This window comes from Spea bombifrons, chromosome 6 (genome assembly GCF_027358695.1).
Source record: "Spea bombifrons isolate aSpeBom1 chromosome 6, aSpeBom1.2.pri, whole genome shotgun sequence".
In the NCBI taxonomy this organism is placed as follows: domain Eukaryota; kingdom Metazoa; phylum Chordata; class Amphibia; order Anura; family Pelobatidae; genus Spea; species Spea bombifrons.
Window position 1 is genome coordinate 6,934,480 of NC_071092.1, and position 19,499 is coordinate 6,953,978.

General features: G+C 43.2%; 1 protein-coding gene across 1 annotated transcript; it reads right to left on the reverse strand.

Annotated features, from left to right (window-relative positions):
• Positions 1–9,425: 9,425 nt before the first annotated feature.
• Positions 9,426–14,892, reverse strand: SEC61A1 (SEC61 translocon subunit alpha 1). The gene is made up of 12 exons (XM_053469585.1): positions 14,733–14,892; positions 13,585–13,652; positions 12,856–12,921; positions 12,383–12,461; positions 11,987–12,118; positions 11,738–11,847; positions 11,493–11,646; positions 11,176–11,336; positions 10,797–10,994; positions 10,323–10,514; positions 10,154–10,230; positions 9,426–10,015 (listed from the first exon to the last, which is right to left on the reverse strand). Exons 1-12 carry the CDS (start codon positions 14,737–14,739, stop codon positions 9,829–9,831), a joined length of 1,431 nt encoding a protein of 476 aa, XP_053325560.1. The 5' UTR covers positions 14,740–14,892; the 3' UTR covers positions 9,426–9,828.
• Positions 14,893–19,499: the final 4,607 nt, after the last annotated feature.

The window sequence follows — 19,499 nt, forward strand, 5'->3', positions numbered from 1 at the left end:
GAGGGCATGCAACCGGTACCTGCGTACGGGACCCCAGCCTCTCTGATCTGCCAGAGGTAATCTTGTTGCCTACTACCCAGGACTGGGCACTCGGGGCCCAAATGGCCCCTGGGCTGGGATTAGGTTTTACAATGCCGTGAAAGGGAATCAGGCGCTTAGGTCCCACCAACCCCTTATTAATTAATATTACAAATATCTGCCAAAAATATATAAATGAGTAAAAACCTCTTCTGCATCTTCACTGCTCTGCCACCCATACACTAAAAAAGAAGAAAGTGTCTGTGCAAGAATACGCAAATATTTAAATATGCAGCGTAAAATAGTCTTCTCAATAGTAACAAAGTCCGTCAGTTAGGGTCCTCGTGTGGTTCTGAGAACAGGGGAGAGGTCTTCCTCACCAAAAAAAAAAAATCCGTAAGGCAGGTACCAGCTTTACTGACCAGCTTGAACCGCACATTCACAGTGCCTGCTTATAAGAAAAGGGAGTGCCGACCTTCACAATTCTACTTATTTTATTTTAAAAATAATTAAAAAAACATAAAATAGACAAACTGACAAAAGAGCTTATTAGTGCCCGTAAAAAAATCCCCAGGGCATCAGAGCTGTCCTGAGCCGGCCCTAAGATTTCTGATGTTGGCCCCTGCTAATTTTTACACCTTAAATATTTGATATTTAGTTTGGTTAAGCTGAAAAAAACCCAAATGTATTTATTATATTATACATCTAATAAGTTATATTGATCGTTTCCTCCTACGTATTGTATGGATGGTTTGCTTTTCTTCCCTATTCTTTTACACGACCTGGGGGTAGCTGTGATTTCATATTATATTTATGTAACTTTCACTCATTTGCTGTGGAACTATTAATGCCCCTTTTCCTCGGATGTAAAATCTGTATAAAATGACACACCTGCCCCTTTTTTAAATGTGAATAAAAAAGATGGGGCGAAGGGACTCTGTTATTCTCCTGTATCTCCGCAATTATCGAATCCATCTCCGCATTGAAGTTTTTACAACCAAATCGCCTGGATGGGTGAGAAGCTTTCCCTATTCATTATGTGCTGGAAGCAGGGCCGTACCGAAAAGCGACATATTAGTTATATCTTATCAGCCTGACACCTAATCTAGCAACAATTACTACAGACACATATATCCTGAAATTTCAATTTCACAGAGGAGGAAAAAACATTTAATGTTAAGTCGGGTGTGGGGGGGGTCAGCTTGCGGAAATGCCTGCGAATTTTGCATACGGCAAATGAGAGCTTGAAAGGGGCTAGCAAAAAGCTTGCTGCGCAAAAGATATTTCTGATTTTAATGTTTTAATTATATCGCTGCCGGAATAAAAAAAAAAAGAAAGCATTCTGACTTGGCAGCTAACAGGTTAATTCGTACTAAGCTACAATTTATTTTATGGCATGTAGGTGGATGGAGGGTGACGTTTTCTGAATATTTTTTTTTCCCCTTTGAGATATTTAACCAGGACTGGCGGGTGACGGCTGGTAGCTCCTGGTTCTGGAGTGGCAAGTTAAGCCAAGGGGCTAATCTTAGTAACTAGCGTACGCACCAGAACACAGGCTCGCAGGGGGGTAACTAGAAACTACAGGGACCTGGAGGAAAAACTGCTCTGGGGCCCCCAATGTCAACAGATGGTCTGTGCCATCATTGCCCCCAAACACCATACTCTGGAACACATATGTAAGCACACTTACACGAATTACACACGCTCATTCTAACACACACACATTCATTCCAACACACACTCCATCTCAAACGTACAATTACACATTCATGCTCAAACACACACACATACTTGCATACATACATATACACAAACACATATACATATGTCCCACCTACCTCCTGCCCCCCACTTATCTCTCTCCGCTCCCGCAGCTTAATCTCTGGATGCTCGCTTAGTGTCAGCCAGGAGGGGTCACAGAAGGCAAACCAACGTATCGCGAGCCTGCGCGAAAACCACACAGCCCACCACCAGCGGCCAACCATGCTACCGATCATGGGATATTTAATAGCCATGCTTCCCTAGACTCCGGCTCACAAAGTTTTCACTTCCCGGAGGTCTTGGAAAACCTCATAGCTCCCCTAACCCAGAGGAAGCCATCGGTTCACCATCATTTGAGTTACCAACTCACGTTGGACCCCAGCGGTTAAAACATCTCTCCGCTCATCAAAGGAGCAAATATTAACCCTAACATAACCCCCTCAACTCTGAAACAACAGAACCACTTCTGGGTTTTGGACGATGAGGACCTTTATGGAATGAATACATTAAAGATCTTAATATCTGGGCCAAAGGAAATAAAACTGGTGCAGACGATACCAACAATCTCTCTGTGATGTCTTTTTGCAGACGATACAAAGGTCCCTGGTGGGAAAAGCCAAAGGCTAATTGTGGAAGTAAATTAGAAGAACGGGTGAAAGCACGGCAGCTCCAAGGATGGTAAACGTAAAATAACACAGATGAAAATCCAAACCCAAAATATAGTACGGGGCCACCGAGCTGTCAGCGACACCAGAAGAGAGGGACTGGGGAAGGATTAAAGGTGGGCCGACACGCAATACAACATAAGAGCGACAAACACAAGTAGGGTGCTGAGTTGTGTAGCTGGAGGCAGGAGGAGGCAGTTGCAGAATATGATGGCGCAATATAGATCAATCAATAATAATAATAGTTATACCACTTTTAAGGTTTGAGTCTTTATAGCAGAATAAATCCTCCCTCTTTTGGCCACTTCTGTTTGTTGGAGAGACCTATCATGGAATAAAGTCTGCATTCTTACACCTGGAAGGGTTTTTGCAATATTTAGGAGTAAAAGGGCTGGTGTTTAAATCATGCGTTTCACGCCTGTCTGGTGCACCATTAAGTCCCAGTTCCAACCCATTATTTGGCCATGCTTTTCCTAATTTCCAATATGGCTGACCTCGTCATACTAATGGCCACACATGGCTTGTACCTTGTTTATTTTGCAGTTTAGTGCCTATGGGTGCCTGATGAGTAGTAATTAGGGGTGGAAGAAAATGCCCCTTCCCAGCAGAGAGGTGAGACGCAGGATAAAGGAGCTCGGGCATCAGAGCCATTAAATATGGGTCAAAAGCGCGCTTTTCTTAAACCTGGCTCAACGTGCTAAATATTCCAGTTGTCCCCATTTTTTTGTCTAGAAGGAATCTCTCTTTATATATATATATATATATATATATATATATATATATATATATACTCTCTCTCTCTCTCTCTATATATATATTTATAATTATGAGACTACCCCTTAAACCCCCCACCAGCACCCACTAGTGTTGTTGCAGTATCCCTGCGTAGGCACGAAATATAAGTGGGCAGCAAACCCTACAATAACAACTAAATTTAAATTTTTCAGTCATTTATATTTGATATTTTCATACATTAAAAGAAAAAAGCTGAGGGCTTTGTTTTCCCAATTGTGCGGTCCTGGGGGTCCCGAAGTCACATCCGACCTCTTCAATTACTCTCCCCTATCTAATCCTTGCACCCGGTTTTTCACGCACGCTACAGATCACAGGTGGGGCGCTAAAAATGAACCCATAAATAAATATAATAAAGCAGCTTTCTCCAGCCGTCAGGCTGAGCCGGCGGGGGGATCGGCGGTATTGATGGTCCTGTCACTTGGCCGGTTTTAACTTTTTGATTAATGGTCTTCAAAAACTTTTCCGCGGCTCCGGTTCCCATTGGCTTCCTTATTACCTATGTATCTTTTCATCAGCTGGAAAGCGGGAAGGAGAAAAAGATAGGTGGGGGGAGGGGGCAGATTCTTTTCCAGCTGACAGGGCTGTATTATAAAAGGTAATAATTACAGGTGGAAAAGACTGCTTTTATATAAATGTCCTTTTTCCTTTTTGCGTCTTTCTTTAACACATTAACCGCCGAGGCCCCTCGCTTTTGAATGTGTCCCTCTCCTCTTTTTGCTCTCTTGGTATTCACTAAGCAGTAAAAGGGACATGAATTTGGCAATGCGCTGTGTTACTTAACCCTTCATCTTCAATACCTGTCTTCGGGCTTCTAAAGAGTTAAGTAACCCTGGCACTGAAATGCGTTCATTCTGTTGCCGCTGCTGTGCGCTTCCTTCCAGCACCCAAGGGGTTATTTACATACAACAAGCAGGTCGCCTCAAGCTGTCACTCAGTGGGTTAATTTTGTACGTCGCGCAGCCCTCTGCCCCATTATAAAACCTTATATTGGTGACAATAGTGTTGCGGTCGCCGCTGGCATGTGAACGGTTAATACCATTGGCATAAGAGGTTAACGCCGCAAAAGCCTGCATTGCTTGGCGACGCGCTGCTCAAACTATTACCCCCGCTACCCCAACCCTGCACTTTAAATAGTTAATCCCGCTAGCTTCGCAGCTCCCGTTAGCTTTGCTTTTATTTATTTATTTTTTTGGCGGACCCTTCTTGCCTTTCAAAGAGTTAATATGGCGTCTGCCTTGATTTGAACTTGAAGCCCCCGAGTGGGTACAATTTCTCAGAGCTCGACAAGACGATTAATTCGCGCTGCCCTCCACGGGTCCTGCCGGAGCACTGGAAGTCCAGCTGGCCCGGCGCTGATAAGATGTACCTTTTGATTGCTCTTTCTGTCACCCACAATAGCCTCCTCCGTACGGGACCTCTCCGCCCGCCTGCCTGATCTATCACTGTTGGCTTCTCTTCTCCATTGACAACCCCCTCTATCCCAATTCTTACCCCCTCCCTTCTCTTCTGGCCTTTGCCCCCTATCTCCTTTTTTCACCACCTCACTTTCCCGAGCGCACCTTGCCCATCTAAAAATGGACTGCCTCTTCGCTGTCCTCTTCTCTCCCTCCTTTCCTCTCCCCCCTCCTTTCCTCTACTTGGCTCTCCCTCTGTGCCCCCATCTAATAGAAATCCACCGAAGTCTCGTTTGTAATAAAATACATCTGCCAGGCGCTTCTCTCCGGCAGATAAAGGCCCTGTCAGTGTTATTTTGCAATCCCTGGGCAGTTTGATTAATGGTGAAAAGCCAACGAAAGATCGACTACTGTTTTTTTTACAAGGGCTGTCAGCGTGGTCAGGGCCTTCACAAAACACCACGGGCTCTACAACAATACAGCGCGAGGGAAAGGTTGGAGGGGGCGCGAAGAGAAGGGGGGGGTTCTGTGTACCCGGATCATATTAGTCTCAGGACTAAATAGAATTGACTCGGAGGCTATCAAGCGACTGTCAGGGGCGCTGGGGGTGGGGGGTTGGTTGGGGAAGTATGGCGGGGAGGCACGCTCGCTGGCATATTGTAATAACGGAATGCATATAATAAATCATCGCTGAAGGGACACGGGTGATAATATTTTTGTCGCCTTGGTCTCCTGCCACGCTTCTAAAGAGAGGGTGTGGGGAATTCGGGGGAGGTGGTGGGTTTTGATAGCAAGGGAAGCAATTGGAGCAGGTTATTAATCTGTCAGTCACCTCTTTCAAGCCTGTCTCTCTCTCCCTCTCCCGGCGGAGATGGACGCAAAGAGTACGGCTTCCGTGACGCTCGTAGCGATCGGGTGGAACGCTCAGTCTCCGAGTAACCAAATGGAGCTTCAGAACAATATCAAGAAAATGGTGCACTGGTGACAAAAAATCCCAAATAACTTGTAAATCGTATTTCCATGAAAAGAAAGAATACGTTTTTTCCTCGACAATCGGCAAACCAAACAAAACTGTTCCCCGTCTACTTTTAGGGAAAAATTAAACATATCAGATCATGTTCACTCCATGTCTACAGAATATGGCGGTTACCCGGAGATATTTACACGCGGCCTTTTGTAGAGATTCAGTTATTTTAATTAATTGTAAGTTTGCTGCGAGTTCATTAAAGAGACGCTCGCAGGAACGTACTGGTGCATAAGAGCCCAACTGGTTACCGAGCCGGAAACCCTTCAGCATTCAAGAGCATCATGGAAGCAGATCCCACAACAGCTGGTGGATCAAAAAGTGTCTTCAGCATGAGGATGGACCCAGATGTTCTAACGAGGGTTCTGGCTTGTTTGTTAGAAGACACGATTTATTAACTAATGTTACAACTGGGGACTTGAAAAGGAGCTAAGAAGCCCATTGAGGCCAAGAGAAACATGGAAGCAGATCCCACAACAGCTGGTGGATCAAAAAGTGTCTTCAGCATTAGGATGGACCCAGATGTTCTAACGAGGGTTCCGGCTTGTTTGTTGGAAGACACCGATTTATTAACCAGTGTTACAACTTGGGGCTTGAAAAGGGGCCCCCTGAGGCCAATGGAGTTCTATGGGTCATCGGCAGACCCCCAGAGACTATAATAAAGCATGTGATCTTTAGAGCTGAGAATGGATTGAGGAGCGTCCTACATGAATCCAGGGATTGACCCAGCTCATTAAAAGGAGAAAAGAGCGAGCCGGGTATGACCTCCTACTCGTCTTTGGTATTTTTCTCCTTGTGGATATTGACTTTATTCTGTGGTTGCTTCTCCCACCTTTAATTAAATGGGTTAAATATCCAAGACTCGCTAAACCAGTTTATTCATATCACGGAACACCATCAAAGCAGATCATCACTTATCATCAGTAGTCGATCAATAACTTGGCATATGGAATACAAAGATACAGAGTGGACACAAAGCATGATAAGTAAAGGGGTTCTATCAGAATTGTGTATCAATAAACAGTTTACGATGAAACATGGAAGAGTTCGTGGCTCCAGTTGGCCCTTATCGGCTGTCAAAATCTACGTCCCTAAATGTAATTATGCCCTCGGATCAATTTCATTTCTCCTTGCTACCCGCCAGGGCATCTGATCTTTTTTCACCTGTTTTAGGGTTCTTCTTCTTGTGAATAAGCTTCATACAATGCCTTCTTTGACCTCCATCCATCAACTGCTGTTGGCCCGTAAAGTTAGAGAGAGAAGTCTTTAACTGGGCGATAACAGTAAAGATGATTTAAGAGAGCTTTGGCGGAGGGAGGGAGGCTGTCAGAGCCCGTGCATCATGTCCCAGCTGTAAATATATTCTGTAATAGAAAACATCAGCGGAGAACGTGGAGGTCACAAGGATTCCGAGAGACTGATATATCCTCAGCCCTGAGATATCTGAACTCTGTATTAACTGCCCCTATTCCAGAACCATGGCGCGATGCGTGCCGGGGGTGCAAAGACGCATTGGATACTTTTCACTTAGAAAGAGTGACATCAACTGAGAATTTAAGCTGAAATTTAAATATTTAAAGCACTTTTTTATGTGTAAAATAACGACATTTAATGGAAAGTATGGGGAATTATGTGCGGCTCCTCTAGGCTTTTAGTGTTCTAATATTTAATTGTTTAGTTAGCCAGAGCCGTCTTCATAACCCCGGGATCTTTTGGGGTTCATTATAAATATAAATCATGCAGGACAGCGAGGACTTCGCAATATCCATTTTCTATGATTGCGTATACATATAGTGTACTTGGTACAACTCCCAAGATGCTCAACCATCTTTTTGGACTCCTGACTATTGCTAACAGCATTTATAATCTGTATAAATAGAGGATTTATTTGCAAGAATAACATTTCTTAACAAGTCAATAAAACAGATTTTGGTACTTAAGGCTGTTATTAAAGGTAAAAGGGATTATATTTTGAAATTTTAAATCCTATTTAATAGCCTTCTAATAATTTATCAGTTTATGTGTGTGTTGGGCATAAAGACAGTGATTATCCTTATGCTTCAGCGCCTTCTAGTGGCTATATATATATATATATATGAAAATATGTGAACATTTCCTATATACAGTAATTATAAATATATATATATATATATATATATATATGAAAAATATACGAACATACACATTTGCTAAACACAGTATATATAAATATATATATATGAAAAATATAGGAAGAACATATACATTTCCTATATACAGTAAATATAAATATATATATGAAAAATATAGGAACATACATTTCCTATATACAGTGTATATATATTTATGAATATAAGAACATACACATTTACTATATATATATATATATATATATATATATATATACCACTGTATATGCTGACTGACATGTTATTCATTGATTCATCCCATCCAAACCAAGCAGACCATGTTTCCTGGGTTCTCCAAGACAGTCCCTGAATTCAAGGAGCCGTCCCGTGTCCTGGGCAACCCTACTCCAGGATTATATTGTGTCCCAAAATTATATAAATGTATAACAGGCCGCCATTTACAACCTGGCCTCTGCAACCAACAAGCGGAGGGCAGGCGGGTGACACCAGTAAATCCTACCTGTGACTACCCATTGTGAGCTCCGAAGGCAACTAGGACCCAGGCAAGCGTGTGGGTACGTTAAATTTACCATAACTAAAAATCATTCGTTCAAATTATCTTTTGTTCAGAGTTTTCTTTTTCCTAACTCCCAGACTATCTGGTCCATAGAAGTTGGAATCTCGCCAGTGGAGTAGATCTCATCAGAAAGGGAAATAAAATACACCAAAAGAATACAACCATAATCATTAATTTAACCCTCAATCATTTATTTTCTTGTATAAAGTCACCATTTCAGCATGGAATCCATCTAAACAAATAACCAGTCTTTTGCGGTTGGCTTTTAGGGTTTACAACAAAATTGCATCACTACAAGGCGGTCATCAAATATAAAGTCAATCCAACCATTTCACCGACAGATGAGCCAACACAACACTTTAAAAAAATAAAACACTGTTTAGGTGGGTCTTGGGTGTACAGAGCACTTGGAGGTTTTCTTTTATGAAGTAGGACAGTCTTGCAGGGGAATTGGATATCCCCCCCCCCCATTGGATCCAGAGGTGTTTTATTTCAGTCCTTGAGGGCACAAAAATGAATTCCTGCATAAAACATCTTGTGTTATACAAAGCCATGTTATTGTGCTTTATGTGCCCTAGAAGGCAGAGGATGATCGAGCAGAAGCTCGGATGCAAAGCCCATCATTTAAAGTAAGCCTGACATGACTTAAAATATATGCGGTCATTTTTAGGTAATGGTAACATACATATTTATATATATATAATCCTAGGCTTGTTGACAACATGTCCCTAAAACGACAATCATCTTGAAAGGCCTGTTTCTGCTATCTCAGCTAAAAGCATAGGGTAAGAACCAGGTGAGCTACAGGCACCCTGCTGTATAGATATGTATGTTACTTTTTTCTGATTTGGTCTTATTTAAGAGTTAATCATGTACACCTCGCTTAATTTACATTATGAATACGATGATATTTTGGGTCTGCAAGAGTTAATGTATATGGTCCTGGTTGCTATAAACAACATGATGTTATAAGTTCCTATCTTATCTGGTATAACTTGCTGCATCGGCGGATTTGAGAGGAGGTCCTCTTAGATCACAGAATTTAACGTAGGTCTTCATGGGCAGGAAAAACGGGGACATCGATTAGTTTTCAAAAGGTTTTATTGAAAAAGAAAAAAAAAATTAAAATAAAAATAACCATTTCTCTGCTCCAACGCGGCAGAGACATTTTACCAAATGGGTGAGCTAAGAAGCCTGCTTGGAGTCTTAGATAGATATATGAACTCATTAATATTGAGACTAAAATGTTCAACAAAAGAAAAAAAAAAAACCTTTTGTACATTGTCCAAGATTTTATAAAATGGGAAGAATATGTCTAAGCACAAAAAAGAAACGGATGTTTGTGGACATGGTTGGCGAATGGATACCAACTTCATGAGTCCGACCCTCTCTGAAGTCCAAGGAACTCAGGTTTAGAAATTGCTTTCCACGGCGAGCAATAGATCAGCACATCCTTGTGAACGGGGGGCAGGTTCTGGAAATATTTTTAGAAGAGCAGCGCTCCCATGCTTCCTACTTCACTCTGCTCTTTGACGAAGATCTCAAAGTATTGGTAGATAATTGTGACAGCCAGCAAGATTCCAGTTCCCGAACCGATCGCTCCAAGGAAGTCCGCAAGGACGGAGAGGGCTCCGATACAAAGCCCACCAAAAGCAGCAGCCGTTGGGATGTACCTATGGACATTGGAAACATTTGTCAGAGGATGAACCTAACTAGGAATCTATGCGAAAGCCAATAGGCAGGCCGGCCAATACAAAAAATCTTATAGCTGGGGGAGATTTAAACATTCATCTTAATAAAATAGATGTTACCTGTTGAGCTCGTGCACCATAGAGGTCTCTCTGTGTCCTCTCATCACCATCTGCTGCTCCTTCAGCTGCTTAGCCACCTACAAGACAACAGAAAGAGGCAACGTGGTCAGGATCTTAAAATCTTCAGTGACTTTAGCACGTTTATTTTCATCCACTGATAGAGACTTACATCCTTTGCAGAAGATCCAGATACTTCAATCCAGGTCTTAGAGAAGAAGGCACAGGAGCCCAGCATAAAGACGATATAAACAGCAGCATGAACCGGATCATCCAGTACCGAACCGAACGACTCCGGCGGAGACAGGTAATAGCAAAGCCCACCAACAGGGTAGGCACGGGCAGGACCCCCGGTGGAAGTGTCCTGAAAACACATTACAAAAGCATTAGAAGCGGCACAGATCTTCACAGTTAATACTCTACTCTAAAGCTCTAAATCAGAACACAGACTGTCTTCTTTTAGCTATGGATTAAGAAATTACATTACATAACAAAATGTGGGAAGTAGCATCACAATGGCACATTCTTTATCACAAAATATAATTCTGCCATACTAGATATAGATATATACGAGAGTAAGTCACCCAACCCAAGCCGTCTTATTTAATGCAGCAGTGGCACTGCAGTTCAAAGTGTGGACACTTACCGACCATGTACCCAGGAGGTTGACAAGAAGATTGCCGCTGAAACGGGCAGACAGCATCTGGGATATCACATACAGATTGGAGACCAGTGCAGACTGCAGGATGATGGGGATGTTGGAAGTGTAGAAGAGTTTAATGGGGTACGTGTTGTACTGGCCACGGTAGCGTGCAGACTTGATTGGGAGATCAACTCGGAAGCCCTGGAGGGTGAATGGTAAGACAAGATCACGTTTTGCTTCAAAATTAAACTTGATGGACAACAATGTAGCTGTGGGACACTATCATATACGGTAATGAGTTTCAAAGAAACAATATATTGACATTGTAGTAAATTTGTCTTAAGTGTCAAGAAAACATAAGCAAGACATAAGAGCAACTCACCTGGAAATATATCACTACCGCAAAGACAAAGATAGTAGCGATGAGGTTCATGAGGTTGGGCAGGTTCTGGCGGTAGAAGGCCTCGCGGAGAGCGCGCACTTTATCTGTACGAGTGGCGAGTAGGTGGAATAGAGCAATGATTGCCCCCTCGAATTCAGTACCTAAGAATGAAACAAAAGAGAGAAGTCAGGATTGAAATGAAGGCTGCAGGTGCATCAGAAACCCCAATAAACAAGAGCATTGGTTTCTTTGGCATGCTCAGGCAAACCAAGATCTTAACCAACCCATTGGTTGTGAAACAAGTTGGGGATTCTTACCTCTGCCAGTGTTCACGGTGGTTGGACTGAAGGCCTTCCAAACAATGGTCTCACAGATGTTAGTAGCAATGAAGAGGGAGATTCCAGAGCCCAGACCATAACCCTTCTGCAGCAGCTCATCCAGAAGCAACACTATAAGCCCGGCAACGAAAAGCTGGGGAGAACAAACAAGTGTTTTAAGAGCATGATCTCTGTGTTATCAAATGACATCATACGGCGCCATATTTCCTGGGAGGATCAGTTACCTGGATAGTGATGAGCAGACAGATACCAGCGCCCATCTCAGATGGATCACCGTACATCCCAGTCATGACGTACACAATGGCCTGGCCGATGGTGATAATCATACCAAACACTGAGGAGCGAGAAACACTACATAAGGCACTGACAGCTACAGAATAATCTAAACATTTAGGTAAAATACAAAGTCTGAAAGAAAAGCATGAGGTGGGGGGACGTTTAGAAGGGCGATAAAACAAAAAGGCCCGACTTACGTTTCTGGGCTCCGTTGAACAGCGCCCTGTCTTTAGGAGTGTCTCCGACTTCGATAATTTTAGCTCCAGCCAGAAGCTGCATAATGAGACCGGATGTGACGATAGGAGAGATACCGAGCTCCATCAAAGTACCTGCACGTTGGAAAAACAGGGGGTTTAGCCTGTTACAGAACCTTCTACTGGACATTAAACATGCGCAACAGGTGATGCTAAAACATTAAAAATATGCCATTTCATACATTTTATAGCAGTTTCTAATAGGCTCCCACTTCTGATGCATCATTTATGATTCATACAGCTATACACAGATGAACACATTGTGCTCACAAGCTTGTTATCATAAGAATTGCCCTTAATGTACATCGTATAGGAGAGGCACAAGGACGGATGTGTTACCTCTGTTGGACGCCAAGATTACTCTCATCCAGTAAAAGGGATCCGCAGAGTCTGAAGACATTATACCAAAGAGGGGGATCTGCAATGAGAATACAAAGTTACAACCAGAGAAATCTTACATACGCAGCCCATATGTATGGGTCATAAAATAAAATATATCTCGTACGTGTAGCCATATACATTTAGTTGTATTATGTTTCTATTTTGAGATTTCTTCTGCTTATTTTAGTTTATGCCATAACCGCTGGCGGAGATCAGTGCTAAACAAACCAGCATCACTGTTTACAGCATCTGCAGTAAAGCAACAAGGCTTTTTATTTGAGAGAGCTGAAGAAACACGTCGCCAGCTCATCAGGACCCGAGGCAATATTCTTCTCCCGCCTTCCAAACCTGAGCCTAACAAAGTAAATGCAATCTACCCCACTACGTGTAGTTTCACTAAAATAAAGAGAACTGCTTCACGCATATCTTACCTGACAACATACTAAGAAGATAAAGAGAGTGATTGCTGTCCATAGTACTTTTTCTTTAAATTGGATCTGTGGAAAAGGAAGAAAGTAACCTTTTAACTGAAGTCATTCAAGAAAAACCGAAGTAAAAGATTGTCTAAAGGAAAACTTTGATTGGGGTACAGATAGCACACAGATATAACTACAAATACACGCTATCCTTCAAAGATTTGGGGTCACTGAGCTGTTTTCACCGAAAACAAGGACATTTCTGGCTGTAAGATCATTGCAAAAGGGTTTTCTGACAATCAATTAGCCTTTTAAACTTGGATCAGTGAACACAACGTGCCACTGGAACACGGGAGTGATAAAGGGCCATTGGGACACAGGAGTGATGGGAGTGATAAAGGGCCACTGGAACACAGGAGTGATGGGAGTGATAAAGGGTCTCTGATTTTTTAATGGAATTTCTTCATAGGAGTACAGCCATTTCCAGCTATAATAGTCATTTACAGCATTAACCCCGTCTGCGCTGGATTTCTGATCCATTTCATGTTATTTTAATAGGCAAAACGCGCTTTTCTTTCAAAAACAAAGAAATGTCTACATGACCCCAAACTTTTTGAACAGTTGTGCACTTTTTGTACCATAACAATGCTTTACGTACAGTAACTAAACACCGTTCAGATCTTCTATAACCTCCAAGCGTTTAACGGAAGCGAAAACACAAGAACACAGAAGCGGGACACATACCTTTCGTTCTGGTTTTTGGATTTCTGGCAATATTGCGCAGAAGGGTTTGATTACTTCAAGAAATTTGACTGTTAGAGAGAGAGAAAAAAGAAGACACGGTAAACAACTGAACTTGTTGGGAGGGAAATACTAAATAATATCAAACGTACCAATCAAATGACGTTATGCTGACCTTTTAACATTATAGCATCTGAAAGTGGCTTCCCTCATCCCGGTATAAAGCAAAGTTTACAACAGGCAGAAAAACTGAATTACGGGCAGGAAGGGGGCTTCTTTTAAGATCTGATCAAACTTGCTTAAGTTAGTTGTAAATACTAGAGATCAGAAAGGCCCCTCAGCCTGTTTAACACACAATCACGGGAATCAGGATACACACAGACGCTCTCGCAATAAAAGCATCACATGTTCAGGTTTTATTTGCTCCTAACGAAGGTCATAATGTATTCCTAATCGTAATATATAAATGGTAACTATTTGCTCTGTGCATCCCGTCTTGAGATATTAACGGCGTGCGGAGCATGTAGAGGCAGGTGTTATGTGCCCCCGCATGCAGGAGATGGCAGAAAACCTCCATCTTTATACCCGGAAGCTAAAACAGCCTTCATTCCACTAAAGTAACTCGTAACGTTACACAGGATTACGGGAAGAAGCAGCGAACGGGGAAGACCCGGCTTCATCACTGCGGAGCGACTCGTGCACCCAGTATAAACCTCGCAGGTCAAGGGGCATTAAGCATTTGCAATGGCTTCTAAAACTGCATGGAGTGTAAAGTAAATTCAACCACCACCAATGTATAATGTATACCAGGGGCCCCTAAAAAGGGATCTAATATAAGAAAAAAAACAAGTCAAAGGGGGTCACAGTCTGCAGCTCTCGAAAAGGTATGAGAGAAACTTTAGATCGATTTAGTATAAAATGGAAATATTTGGTTAAATTAACAGCCATAAACTGTATGAGTTGAAATCAGATCCATCGCACAGCTTATTGCAAGGCATATAAGGCCTTCGCTCGCTTTAGCCTCTCTTCCTCTGTAAGTCTCTCCCTGTGTGAGGTCTTCACAAAATGGTGTAAATGGCCCCAGAAAAGGAGGAAATCTGCCCCACATCGCCCTGCGCGTCTGCCCTGGATGTCCCGATGAGGATACTCACTGCCCATGGCTGTTCCTGTGTGTGGGGCTGGGGGAGCGGTCCGGTTTCGCCGCGCTCTCTCCTTACACTGACTCTCAGCCTCCGCTCTGCGCGCTGAAGAATCTCCCGAGACACGTCACCGATCGGAGCCGCCGCACACACACGTCAGTAACCGGAAGAGAGTGCACCCCCAAGCTTTTCCGCTTCCTGCCACGCTCAGTGCGGCATTCCACAACGAGACCGGACTCAGGGAGCAGCAGCGGCCATCTTTGTTACTGGCAGCGGAGACGTTCTGTAAGTGATTACATCCATTTTCCTAAACCCTATAAACCTAATATTTCTCCTAAACATACAGAAAATATGACCAGCCTAGCTGCCTTCTTTAAGATTTTACTCACAAACACCGTTTTCGAAAATAACTACATTTCCATTGGACCAATTTCCAAAATGGCGGATGCTAGAAGGTGATAAGGGAAACGTCATTTCCTGCACGAGATGCTTGACGGGTGGCTGGAGAGCTGACTCGCGCAACTGCTATTGGCCGAGGGAATTACGTCATCACAAAGCCCCCATGCGCCATATTTGTTACGGGTACCCGAAAGAACACGTCCCTTTATTTCTGCTCCAGTACTTAGTGCAGGGAAATCTGGGAGGAGATTAGGAGGTCAAGGAGAAACTAGATGCTGATTTTATAATGATTCATCCTAACAGCACTTGGGTGTTTGCAGCAGATAGCAGACACGCTGCTGGTACTGGATGTTTAATGAATGTGAACAGAATGAGTTGTTTTTATTCATTTATTTGTTAATTACCAGCATTTAAGACAATTTAAAAAAAAAAATAGACCGGTGAGACTTCTGAACGATGAAACCATTTTGGAAGCCCCTCGCCACCAAGTAACGGCAGAGTAAAGATACAGCGGCTGATACACAACGGGGGCCGCTAAAGTCACGCGGGTTCCCCTAAAAATAAAAAGAATAGGTTTTGACGGCGGATAAGAATCATTCGGCCTTCTAGTCTGCTGGGTTCTTTCCTTCTATAAATATGTTAAGTCCCCTAAACACTAAATGCGTATCAAAGTGTGTTGCGAGGGCTTTCATCGGTGCGTCAGCTTGTGAGCCGAGCCTCGTTACGTAATGTATCGGGTCGTCTTAGTCTGTCGGTTCTAGGTTTGTCAGACCCTGTGAATGTACGCCGTGTGAGAAGCTCTGCGGGAATTGTTAGCACTATATAAATATGTATATTGTTGGCGCTATATAAATAAAAGATAATAATAATAACATAATAATTGTTTGAAGGTAAAAAAAACTTATGGAGAAGCTGCAGCTCCTCTGCCACTGATGAGGCAGCAGGTCAGTGGCAGGAAAGCCCCCCTTTGAAATTAATGGAAGCGCGGTCTGCTTATGGTTACTGGGGTCTCATTAGACCCCTGCCTGGAGCGTTGAGTGAATGCATATCGAGCTCTGCTGCAGAATCCTCCCATTCTAATGAAAGGGAGCTTTCAGCGATTATGTGCTCGTGTTGGCTACAGTGTCCATTTACTCACGCCTTGGTCTTAAATAAATACCTATGCCATGCATGTTTACATTCACTCACTGTATTAACCTCTACCATTTCTGCTGGCAGGCTGTTCCACTTTTCTACCACACTCTAAGTGAAGTAAAACTTCCTTACATTACATCTAAGACCCTGAGCCTCTAGTTTTCGATTGGAACTTCTTGTCGTAAGATTTGTCAATTATATTTAATAAACTTCTACTTTGTTGCTGTATTTAATTGTTTCTATCCCACCCTCTCGCTCTGCTCATTTGCGTCGTTGTCCCCGCATAGTGAAGTCCTGTTTATTTTTGGGGCATTTCTGCTAGTTGTCCAATTTATGGGAAACCAGTATAACCAGATGCTCCTCTTTGCTCTTCCTAAATGACTTAATCCGGTGCCGTCGGTGACGGTCAACGTCAATAATGGTTGACCAGTTATGGTTGGGGGATAAGGAGGGAACAGGAGCCGGTATGTACGCAGCTGCCATTACGGTCTGTCGATGAGTTCCTGCTTAACCGTTACTCCAAACAGGAATCCGAGGGATGCGTCTAAGAAACCACCAGATGGTGCAATAGGCACTGCTATAACTACTGCTTTCTGTACTGCAGCCTCAGCCATTGAAGGCTGATCGTTTCTAGTAAGCGGGTTTGGAAGACTCCTTCGCTGTATATTGGCTATTGATCGGTAGCCTCTTAAACTGGACTCTTTATGATGCTATCCTTGATAAAAAAGATAACACTGACAGAAACGGTTCCCTCAATGTCTGGGAAAGGACATTACTTGGTCTTTAACACTGACATTGTGGTAGACAAATCCTCATTATTCCCAGGGGACATTGCTTGATACGTATGATTTGATGTTCATTCATCTTCACTACATGTGTGTGAATTCATGCATCGCTCAACAGGTGCGGACAGCTGCAATACATCCACGGACATCTCGCAGCTTGATCTGAAGTTGTCATATCTGTTCTGTGGACCATTTCTCCATTGATCATTTGACCATGAAGAGGGTTAATAACTGCAGAATTCTCTGCACAGAATGAATTAAACCGCAGCCTGGCTGAATATCTCCATTCATCTCTCTCGCATTCATTCTTCCTTTTTTTCTGATTTTCCGCAGATGTGTCGGCACTGGCCCTCCTGTGTATTTGTCTTCTGGTCACCATAATTAAAGCATTGTTGGTGTACAGCGAAACATCTGCTGGGCTGGTAGAAGCGCCGGCACGGATTGAAAGATGACTCGGGAAAGAGAAGAGACAACATTCATTCGTTTTGCAGTCAACCTTCTTTAAAGGTTTGCTGCAACCAAAATCCAACTGCACCCCTTTCCAAGCTTGGTGCCCTTCCTGTGTTGGAATCCTCAAGAACTAAGAAGCAATAATGATTATTAAATACATGTTCTAGAGTTTATCAGATTGTGTATACACGCATTTGCCTTTATTTTACGCACTGGCTGAAGATGAATAGGAGTTGAGGGTCATAAGCTCCTCTATCTGTTATAAGAACCTACAAGCTGTGGCATAAATCAGGGTTAGATATAACAGCAGAAACAGTTGCCACCTGTCAGGCCTGTCACTAGAAGTGACCAGTCCAACTAGAAAGCATTAGGTCCTCCATCAACTGGGAAACCATTTCTTTTAGACTTGCACAACTGCTTGGAGTAAAGAGGGGTTCTCTATGCAACGTCTGTCCCAAACCCTTATTGTACCACTGATAATGAAAACAGATACTTGTATCCTGTAGCACCGGGGCAATTGGTTTTTATATACAACCCTGCTAAGGTTCCCAAAATGCCACAAACTCCATCTGCAGCTCTCTGTATCATTTTCATATACGTGCCGAATCACTCAGTTCTGGAAGAACAAGCCAAGGATCTCAGTATAAATTCCTAACTCAAGTACCGGACAATGGGCTTATTCACAAAGCACGGAGTTGTTTGTTTCCTTGTGCACGCTATGGGAATTGGGAACGGATGGTTCTATGTATAGCGCCGTATAAGAAAGGAACATCATTATTCACCGCTCCACAGAAATAGTAAGTCAAATCCGTCTAGTTTTGGAGTATCACAGTTTTTGCTCAATCAATCATCGTTTTTAGCGTATTCTAGTTTTAGACCGTGGTTGTTCATGCTTGCATTTGCTACAGAAACAAAAGTAGATTCTAGAACCTGGAACAGAGGCGACAAACTTTAGGTCTCCACGGCCGTATACAGAACAGGAATTCTGGATTTTCCTGGATGAACACAGATGAGTTCAACTCAGTCTTGAGAAAGGACCGGAGGTGGTCCGAAACGTTGGCCGTGCTGATTGAAACAAACTAGTGTTTAATGCACTTTACTACAAAGACCCTTGAGTGCCCATTTTTCTTTGGTTACACATATATATATCTTTAAATCAGAAACAGCAACCTCCTCCACTCAGTTACAGGTGGCAACAGGGGAGGGCTGGCAGCCTAAGGCCTGGGGGGCAAGTCAAGTGAAGTGGCTCCGCCCCCTCGCACTCACCTTTCACCCCTCACGCTGCTCCCATCACTATGCGGCCATCGGACTGCTGGAAAACTGATCTAAACGGCCGCTGGGTGCTGATGCCACCGGCCGGAGCTACTTTAATTCTTTTTTTTATTTATTTAATATGCCGGATCGGCTTGCCATATTAAAAATAAATAAATAAAGTATTGAAGTAGCGCCGGCCGGCAGCATCAGCACCCAGCGGCCGTTTAGATTCGATTTCCAACAATCCGATGGCCGCCAAGTGATGGGAGCAGCGTGAGGGGTGAAAGGTGAGTGCGAGGGGGTGGAGCTTTCACCCCTCACGCTCCTCCCATCACTTGGCGGCCATCGCATACGGCCGCTGGGTGCTGATGCCGCCGGTCGGCGCTGCTTTAATACTTTTTTTTTCATTTAATAGCCGGATTGGCTTGCCATATTAAATTTTTTTTAAAAAAAGTACTAAAGTAGCGCCGGCCGGCGGCATCAGCACCCAGCGGCCGTTTAGATTAGATTTCGGGGGGCCTGGGGGGCAAGTGCGAAAACGTACACAACAGACATGGAATTAAATATCTTGTTAAAAGAGCATTAGCAGACCTGTTCAAGAGCCACGGTACACAAAAACTCATCAACGTGCGGCAGTCACCGGGCGCGTTAGAAGTCAGTGTAGCTCTTGAACAACTCTGCTTAAAGAGAATATTATCATTTAGAGGCACATGTCAAAGCATTGTTAGACGTTGTAGCATTTAGCAGGGGGTACAGG